At 37.8% G+C, this 9,929-nt stretch overlaps 1 protein-coding gene across 2 annotated transcripts; it reads left to right on the forward strand.

The window, feature by feature from the left end:
* The first annotated feature begins 1,140 nt into the window (after positions 1-1,140).
* Positions 1,141-5,741, forward strand: LOC119988245 (heterogeneous nuclear ribonucleoprotein U-like protein 1). 2 transcript variants are annotated; one of them, XM_038833215.1, is made up of 9 exons: positions 1,141-1,410; positions 2,398-3,164; positions 3,360-3,548; positions 3,630-3,738; positions 3,845-3,903; positions 3,997-4,183; positions 4,287-4,360; positions 4,528-4,954; positions 5,419-5,741. In XM_038833215.1, the coding sequence occupies exons 1-9, from the start codon at positions 1,263-1,265 to the stop codon at positions 5,526-5,528; spliced, it is 2,070 nt and encodes a 689-aa protein (XP_038689143.1). In that variant the 5' UTR covers positions 1,141-1,262; the 3' UTR covers positions 5,529-5,741. The 2 variants fall into 2 exon arrangements, with proteins under 2 accessions (XP_038689143.1, XP_038689144.1); XM_038833216.1 differs by having other exon boundaries at positions 1,160-1,410; positions 4,537-4,954.
* Positions 5,742-9,929: the final 4,188 nt, after the last annotated feature.

Genomic DNA, 9,929 nt, shown 5'->3' on the forward strand with positions numbered 1-9,929 from the left:
ATTCCTTTTTGTATTGTAATTTACAGTTCTTTAGTTAAAATCTTCAACAAAGCATATTGGGAAATGACTGGGTGTTTCTGATAGTTTGTGAACGTTTAGTTATGTTATGGATTGCGAACAACTGAACAAGTATGATGATGATGGGCATTAATGTGAATATAATTTTCGCAATAGCAAATTTCACGTATTTAACTTAAACTAGAAGCAAGAATGTTTGAGCGGAGATTGGAGACAGCATTTAATGGAAATGATGGAAATCTAATTAAGAACAGCTTGGTTGACACCAGATATATAACCATTATGCCCTGATTTAGTTGCTACAATGATGCCCCAATTTGAGCTCTCACGGTTATTACTTTTGGAAAGATTACTTCTTCGTTAATTGAGTTGAGGAGGTTTATTGGTATTAGATTATCATATCTTTCTATAATTGCTTGGTGAGGTTTCTCATGTAGGACGGTGTCCGATATGACCGTGTATTGTATGAGTTCTTCCTCAAAAAAGCATACCAGTAAAAGGTTTCCATGCTAGTTTGAGGGACACCAGAGGATTTTGCGCTTGCCATGGAAAGGGGAGTCAGATGGTAGGGTGATTGGGTTCTTTAACACCACAGTTATTACTTTTGTTATTGATTAAATTCAAAGAAAGATTACAACCTAAAGAACAAAATTCTGACGCGATTTCTAAGTTCAATCAAGGAAATGAACCATGAAAGAAATGGTGAGTGCAGCCTAACCAAGCTCCAACAAACAGAACAAGAAAATGAATATTTTTCTCTTCAATTCCTTTATGGGTGTGCTTTCTTCTTAATATATGTTCCTAACCAGATGAATCTGGACCACATATTGCAAAAACTTCATTTAACCAAACGATTCATAAAATAACCAATTGGGCTAATCCGATGTTGTGACCTATTGTTGGCAAGAAGTAACAGATTTCAGAAGCAATTCTGGAGGTGGTTTTTTTTTTTTTTTCCCCCACTCGCTGTTGGACTGTATAGTTTGTGACTTGTGAGATTGCCAAGAAGAGAATCTCTGTTGAAAGTTGAAACTGGGGTTTCTGGGCTTCTTGTTGCACATGGGCGTTTTTTCGTTGATTAGCCCAGAGCAATATGCTCACTCGATCTGGCCCATTTAGAAGCCCAAATTCTCCTTAAGTCGGTTCGTGAACAGAATATAAAAGCCGGATGCTCGCTCACTTTAGCTTGCAATTTTTCGCTCTCGGCGTTCAAAAAGCTCTCTTGATTCTTTGAAACCTTAACAATGGCGTCCCTGAAGCGCGAGCTCTCAATTGGAGATGAACCTGCATCCAAGAAGTCAAAGATCCATGGAGATGGCGGTGCATCTGATTCTGCGAAGCCAAATTCGGAGAAACAGCGCGTGGTACTTAACCCAGCGGACTGTAACCTTGGTTAGCCATATCTACCACTCTTTGTTTCACTCGCATTTGCATTCAGCATGGGGTACTGGAAAAATAATCTCACATACACTATTTTTGGATGATCTGTATATCTGCTAGACTGCTAGAATTCGATTACTGCTATATCCTCTTTTACATGGTAGCATTATCTTTCCCGTTTTAGAATTTTTTGTGAGTTTTTTTTTGTTCCTATTCATCTATGAATGTGTGTTTCCCTGTTGTTTATGTGGATGAACAATTTATGATCTGCGTTAATCATATCTATGACGTTTTTCGTTTATGATAGCTTATAGTGGAAGAAATTATAATCAGACATCTATCTTTTAGATTGTGCTTCCTCGTAAAAGCCAAGGGCAGTATGTCAAATATTTTGTGTATAATTCAACTGTAGAGTGGAGCAGCAGTGGATGCACTTTGATGAACTGATGTGTGGATATCTATATAATGAAACACTATAGGTCTCTCAATTTGATTCAAATGTCAACATGAAGCATCTTGTTTTGATTGGTTTTTGTGCCTGTTGAAGGGAATGGTAAACCATATAATGAGACAATAATTAGAACAATTTTTCTTTGCATGGCGTAGATACGGTGTAATAAGATTTATTTTGTTTTCATTTTGTGAACCTCAAAAGCGAGAAACTGTAGACTGCCTAATTCTTCAATTAATTCTCTAACTTCTTGTGATACTAATGAACCCTAGTTAAATCATTTAATTCAAGCGAGTTCACAAAAAAATTGACATTTTTTTTTTAATTTCCCAAACCATTTGGAAATTCCATATTTGACATGTGAAAGCATCTCTGACCGGTTTTATATTAGCACAAGGGATTGTACTTTTCTCTCTTATGGAAGATATACTGATGCTTAATGTTTTTTTCCCCTTATGAGTGAATAGTGATTATCTTTAGTTTGTGTATGAATCAAAATCTTTTCCAAGTGCATTGATCCCTGATGTGCATTGTTTCCCCTTCCCCAGATTTTGATATTGAAGAGAATGGCTGTAAAGGCTCTGCGCTTCACGAGCAGGGATTTGCTTACTGCTGGTCAGGTGCTCGTGCTAATATCGGGATCACCGGAGGGAAATATTGTTTCAGTTGCAAAATTATTTCAGCTCAAGTAGTTGATATGGAAGACACTGCCCTTGATCAGCAACATGTTTGCCGTATTGGCATTTCAAGGGGGGATGATGCTGTGGGAAACCTTGGGGAAACTGAGCACAGCTTTGGGTTTGGAGGCACTGGCAAAGTTTCCAATGCTGGAAGATTTTCTGATTATGGAGAGAAGTTTGGAGTTGGAGATACCATTATCTGCGCTGTTGATCTTGAAAGTAAACCATTAGCTTCCGTGGGATTCTCCAAGAATGGGAAATGGTTGGGTACTGCAATGCAATTCGATTCTGGCCCAAAGGGTCTTGGATTGGATGTTGATCCTCAATTGAAGGAGCAATGTTTGGAGTTAGCTGTCTTTCCACATATTCTATTGAAAAATGTAGTGGTTATGGTGCAGTTCAGTGTTGAAGAAGGACTTCTTCCTGAAGCAGGCTACAAACCTTGGGCATCAGCCGTTGATGATGGACATGGAATTATGGGACCTGTTTTTTCAGATGTGAAAGACTGTGAAGTTATGATGCTAGTGGGGTTACCTGCGTCTGGAAAAACTACTTGGGCAGAGAAATGGGTGAAAGATCATCCTGAGAAACGTTATATGTTACTTGGAACAAACTTGATTCTTGATCAAATGAAGGTATCTCATTGTTTTGCTTCTTAGCTTTCTCCCCTTTTTTTCCGCTGAAAATCCTTAGTTTCCTTTATTGCGTTTTCCCCCTTAGTTTTTTGGGGCCAAGTGAATTTATTTTTTTATTATTAATAAAAATCTTACCATTAAATGTTATTTTCTTTATCTAAGTCTTGACAGAAGGCATTTTCCTCTCCTACCCAGGTTCCAGGTCTATTGCGTAAGAAAAATTATGGTGAACGCTTTGATCGATTGATGAGTCGAGCAAATGCAATGTTTGATACTCTGTTAGCCAGATCTTCGAGAACCCCTCGCAATTATATTATTGATCAAACCAATGTTTACAAGAGTGCTCGCAAACGTAAATTGAGACCATTTGCAAACTTCCACAAGGTAAATAGATGTTTTTGCCAATGATTCTTACGCTTGCGAAGTTTCTTAATCTTTTTTCACAATGATATACAACAAAACCAGATTGCTATAGTGTTATTTCCAACTCCAGAAGAGCTGAAGTATCGTGCAGAAAAAAGATTTAAAGAAATGGGAAAGGAGGTTCCAGCTGAGGCAGTGAACAATATGTTAGGTATTATATCCAATTTGCTTGTATATTTCTCACAGTTTTGTGATTGGCATTTACTTAATGTAATACTTTTATTGGATTAATAATGTTCTATTAATTTTTTTTATAGCCAACTTTGTATTGCCGATGACCAAGGGTATGAATGGCTCAGATGAGTTTTTTGATAAGGTAAATAATTTGAATCATAAGATGTTTTTGTCTTCCTGTGCTGGATTTTGCTCCTGCTACAAGATTTGTTTAATGTGTTGTTTCTGTTATAAGGTTATCTTCGTAGAACTCGACAGAGGAGAGTCACAGAGGTACTTGAATGAAATGAAGCGTGCCCTAGTTAGAGCACCCAATCCAAATGATTTCTCACCATATTCTCGTGAAAGTTCTATTGATTCCGGTGAAAGTTCTACTGATTCCGGTGCTAGACCTTTGCCACAATATGAGGGAGCCTTATCAGGTTTTTTGTCCGTTCCATTTGCAGTTGAGACTTGAGCATCCTTATAGGGTTATAGCTATAATTCATTTTTATATGTTTATGGTCCTGACATGAATTTGTTTAGTTTCTAGTGGACATTGGCAAAGATCTCATATACCTCCAGCTCCTTTGAATCATTACTACCAAACGCCAGATCAGGTAACAAGATTCGCCCATCATGCGTGGCTTTGTGAATTTTATTGGTGTATGGTTTAATCTTTGTAAGGGGATGGAGATTGAGTGCTGTTGGCTTTCTTTGGGTCGTACCTTTGAAAAGCACTAACATTGTCAAAAAATCAATTCTGAAATTTGAGCTGATGTATCAGTCATTGCAGGTGAACTCAACATATTGCAGAAAGGAATCCTATTCTCCTGTTTATCGAGGATATCAAAATCCCCCTGTACCCAGGGCACCTGCTCCTTATGAAACTTATAGAAGTTCTGCTCCAAGAGGCAATGCTGGTTACTCTGAGAGTTACCGTCCCATACCTGGGAGTGGAACTAACACTTACCAGAGACATGGAGATGTTGGCCTATCGATAAGACCAAACATCTATGGCAGAAATGTCGTCGGTGGTGCTGATCCTTACAGGAGTAGTATGGCTGAATATGTTCCTTTTGGAAGTGCAAGACCTGCTTCATCTGAATACAGCGTTCACTCCATACCAATTAGTGTCACGGGAGCTCCCCCAACCGGTATTCAGGCTTCAAGGGCTGCAACATTCTCACCTGGTCCTCTTTCAACCCCATATGGTAGCTATTCTCTCTTTTCTTTTTCTTTTTTTTTTTAATTAGCAAATATTGATTTTAATTATTAGTTAATTTTTAGATGTGGTCGGATTCAAATCTTGAACTTGTTCGAAATTCTATGGAGCGGCTCACTAGGCCAAAAGCTCCTTTTAGCTATTCTCTTATTATTTGCAAAATACATATTCATGGTAAAACTTTAATAACGTTGGTTTAACTTGCTAATCACAAAAAAAAAAATATAGAAGATAACTGCCAACTCATTTAAGCATGTTTTCCTAGTTTTAGATGTGACGTCATGGGAGTGTTGCAAATAGACATTGATTCTAGTTTACATCAAGTTTTCAAATATTGCTCTTATCTTGGAGGTTTCATGTTTCCCCATTACCAATTGCTGATATATATTATATTGTAATTTGTAATTTTGTGTCTAGTCTTTGATTTTTGGTTGGTGTGCTGCTCCTGCTCAGGTCGGCCTTATGGAATTTCAAATCAAAATGCAAGACCTTTATATGAAAATGGTCCTGCATACAGGCATCCTGCTGGAGGATATCCCCTTCCTCATCAGAGCTACTTCTGATGCACTGGCATGGCTTCGAAGCATCGGGAGTGCTCCATCTGCGCTGTTTGTAAAGGTGAAAAGGACAAACAAATTGCCTTATTTTAACTTGTGACTTGAGCACCAATGTAGATGATATACACGAAGGTAAATAAGGCTTTTTAATATGGTTAGCATTTGTTGATAGCTAGGTAAACAGATTAAGAATTTAAGAAAATTTGAATTTCTGCAAAACTTAGCGTAAGTCATATACATGTGACTCGGTTCAATAGCTACCAAGGCTACCATGAAGGATAACATTGTTAGGGATGACCAGTGGTTAAATATTGGTTACTCGGGTCTGCATAATATATTTGCACGTGAGCACCAAAACATGTAATCGGATCGACGTGTTCATATCCCATCCAAGGCTTTCAACCCCACCATTTTTTTGTCATTGGGGCATTGAATGGATGGTGCGGATCCGCTGTCTGCCACAACTAATAGCCACCTTTCTGGACTTCATTTTATACCCTGGTATAAGATCCAGATGAACCTCTAATTACGTATACAATAAAAATACGTAGAAACTGAAAAACTAAAAAGTAAGATAGCATATTGGCTCTCACCTTTTGTTTTTTGCTCAAAACATTAAGAACTTCTATTTAACTTCTATTCTGTCTTGACCCATACCCCTGCCTGCATTATACTCATGATAGCTTTAGGGAGGGCCTGTTGGTGTTTCTTTGAAATCCAATTATAACTCTGCATTATTTTCTTGCAAGTAAAGCTAAAATTCGATTGTAGAAAGGCTTTTGTTGGGCACAGCACACTTTTTACACAGCATGTGCATGGGGTGAAAGGAAGAAGATTAATGCATTATATTCTATGGCCTTAATTTGAAGAGTTGGAAATTTTGGCTGGGGTTTGTGGATGATCAACTGTATATGCAACTATGATTACTAATTAGTTGTCTACGTTTAAGGGAAAATCCATTAGTTAGGAAAAGGCCGTTGACTCTTGTTTTTATGTACTAATTAATCGCAAAATTCTATGTTAATTTTGAGTGATTAATCAGGGATCCCATTCTGCCCTTCCGTTGGTAGGAAGTTAGGAACAGCTTAATTGAAAACCTCGAATCTGGACACAATTATCAGATTGTTTGGATCCATGATAATCTGATGAAATCGTAACATCTTTTCTAGAATGAACGTAGTTTTGTCGGACATCTTGGTAATTCCACACTGAAACAGACAACACTGGCCAGCACTTCCACAATCTACCCTATTAATATTCCATGCCTTCCTCTTCAACTCTTACGCACCCGAAAAATCTCTAAACCTCACAACTTAAACCCTCTCTCTCTCTCTCTCTCTCTTCTATGACGCCTCATTCCATGCTTCCTTTATCGACTCCAATCAATGATATCAGTCCTTGCCTTTGATGGCGGGAAGTGAGGGTGATCAAGGGAGGGGGAGTTATTGAACTATATTTATGCTTTACTCTGTATTGAAGTCATGGAAACCATTTTTCACTTATCGTATGTGTCGTCCGATCCTCTGTTCTCTTGCGTCATCACTCTCTACATTTTGATTATTCTGTACTTTCCTCGAATTTTCTTTACCGTTGCTTTCTCTCCGGTGCTCATTTTGACTGGGATTCTTCTGTCGACGCTCCTCCATATCTGTGAAATACAAAAGCTCCAAAGTGAAAACAGAGAAAACGGAGAGAACAAATCCATTGAAGCAGAAAAACCCGATAAATCAACCCAAGTGCACGAATGCGTCATATGCCAGACCAAAAATGAGGTGGGTTTTGCCCCAAACCCGGATTTCGAGAAAACCTTTGTTGAGTGGGACGTTGGGGCGCCCCTAGAGGTTATATACGAGGCACACGAAGGTGAGGAAGAGGATGATTCTAATGAGCTTCATAAGGATCCGACCAGGGACGTGGGCATTGAGAGGACTTCCTCGCTATCGATGTACTATCCAGAAACAGACTCGGATAACTCGTCGGAGTGTGATTTCTCAGAGACGGCAGAGTGGGACTCACCGGAGAGAATATGCTTCAGTTGGGAAGAGGAAGATAGAGAGAGCTCGATTGAGATAGCACTGGAAGATCATAACAAGAGTGCTTTGGGGTTTTACGGTGAAGAAGAGAACATGATAGAGATTGACATCTCTCCAGCGATAAACGACGACGAGTTTCCGAGGAGAGGTTAGAGTCATATAATGCTAAATAATTACTTATTAATTATAGAGATTAACTGATAGACTGAGTATGATTTTTAGAAAAAAGCGAAAGTCAATTTTTGTGGATTGGGATTGTGAGATCTCCAATGGTATGGTAGCAAATTGTGTAGCACTTAATATGTCTCGATAGTAATGTTAAAACCTAATTAAAATGTGTTTGTTATAATGATAACACATTTTTAAGCACTTCATAACACCAATTACCAACTATTTTTTCTCGCTCTTGTCTCTCTTTCTCTCTTCAGTACATATGACGAATTTTTATTGATTTATGTGAGTATTATTCACAACTTAAAAGACACTCCAAATCTCAAGTGTCTCTAAAATTTTCAAGTGTTCTCAAGTATTCATTTTCACCCATTGTAGAGCTCTAGCACTCCAAATTTTTCATAAAATTCACTTTCAAGCACATGAAAATGTATCCATTGGAGGAGTTGTTTCTAGGGTTTTAGGTGTTTGGTAATTGGATTATCAATTGTATTGTATCAATGTAAAGTACTATTAATCACTAAATCCATTGTTAATGAGTTTGACACCAAATACCCAGTATTGCTTTTTGGGTTAAATGGACCCATGAGGTCAATAATATTTCATGTTTTCATGTTTGACCTAACAAAATGAAAATAATAAATTTAATCATTGTTCACATTCATTCTCATTTTGGGCCAATAAAGCACATTTTATACTCATTCATGACCCAACAAAAAAGTACCCACTGTGGTTGCTCTAACCTATCAACAGTGTGTCGGCATAGTTTGAACGGGCTCCTTGTCGTGACTTGTCAAGGGCAAATAATCTGCCATCTATTATCACGAAGGCCCACTAGCCTTATGTACCAGCTATTCTGAATGAGCCGTGGGTTTCCAGGCCCATTAGCATTTGTATGCTGTCTGTCACACATGTTGGCAATAGCATTGGTTGCCTGGTTGGCGAAAAAGGATGGGGGATCGATGATATTGATTGATGCCAATGAACATGGTCCGCTGGCATGTCGTTTGTTCCACGTGGTAGTGATGCATATAATATAAGCATGTTATTTTCAATTTTTTTTCCTTTGTTAAAGGCCATGTGAAAAATGTGGTGAACAATTGAGGAAAAGCCAGGCTATCTAGAATCCAATTCACCTAATGCCTTTAATCTAGCAGTCGTTAATTTGGTTGGTGAACATATTTTTTAAGGTTAATTATACTTTACAGCACTGAAAAAATGGTTTGTTACAAATTAGTCATCAAAAGAAATTTTGTTAAAATAGTCACTTTTGAACAGTTTCGGTCAAACTTTCTGTTGAGATGACATTAAATCAACAAGTTTTGGTCAACAAATGATTATGTGGCAACAAATTTTATATTTGACATGTGACATGGACTTTCCAACCAAGATTTTTCTCAAAAAAATGTCAATAAAAAATGATTGCCATTAAATTACAATTGCAACCACCAGTTCTATGAGTACAATTCTACAGCGAGAAAAATGAACCACCAACTGATGATGGAGCTTCACAAGAAAAAGCTTTGATGACTGAAGATGGAACTTCACAAGCGGGACAGAGACAGAGGTAGAGGCAGAGGAAGAAGATGAAGTAGAAGAGGACAAAGGAGGAAACAGAGAACCAGCGGGAGGATGAAGAAGAATCAATGCCACGTTAGCAACTGTAGAACAATTTTTTTTTTAATTTTTTTTTATTATTGCCAAATAAGCATATTTTTGATTAATAATTGTTGACTACATGCCACGTCAACGGAAAACTGACCGGGACTGTTCAAAATCCGCCCAAGTGACTATTTTGTCTCATTTTTAAATATTAGACGATGATTTTGAACAAAATTTCTTTCGATGAATAATTTATAATAAGCCTATTTTTAGGTTAATAAGTCTATTTTTGGGTGCTGTAAAGTATAATTAACCCATATTTTTTATCACATATTGTCATATTTCCTAAACCAATTTTTTACCATCTTTTCAAATTTCCTAAATTCTAAACCAATCTGTTACCATCTTTCAGTATTTTCCTAAACCAACATTCACCTGCTCCAGACTAATTTTTCATTTTGTTTCTCCCTTGGAGCCACGTGTCATCTGATCTGATCGTTCAATGTAAACGCAGAGGCTGGCTGTCGTCCAACTTTCCCCCTTCCTGGCATCATACGCGAGTCAAAGCTGGACAATTAAATAACCGACTCGCTCACCATCT

This window comes from Tripterygium wilfordii, chromosome 21 (genome assembly GCF_013401445.1).
Source record: "Tripterygium wilfordii isolate XIE 37 chromosome 21, ASM1340144v1, whole genome shotgun sequence".
NCBI classification, from domain to species: Eukaryota; Viridiplantae; Streptophyta; class Magnoliopsida; order Celastrales; family Celastraceae; genus Tripterygium; species Tripterygium wilfordii.

Coding starts and splice junctions, on each gene's coding strand:
- LOC119988245 (XM_038833215.1), top strand. CDS start 1,263: ATGGCGTCCCTGAAGCGCGAGCTCTCAATTGGAGATGAACCTGCATCC. Junction 3,739..3,844: donor GGCAGTGAACAATATGTTAG/GTATTATATCCA, acceptor TTTTTTTTATAG/CCAACTTTGTATTGCCGATG. Junction 4,184..4,286: donor ATATGAGGGAGCCTTATCAG/GTTTTTTGTCCG, acceptor GAATTTGTTTAG/TTTCTAGTGGACATTGGCAA.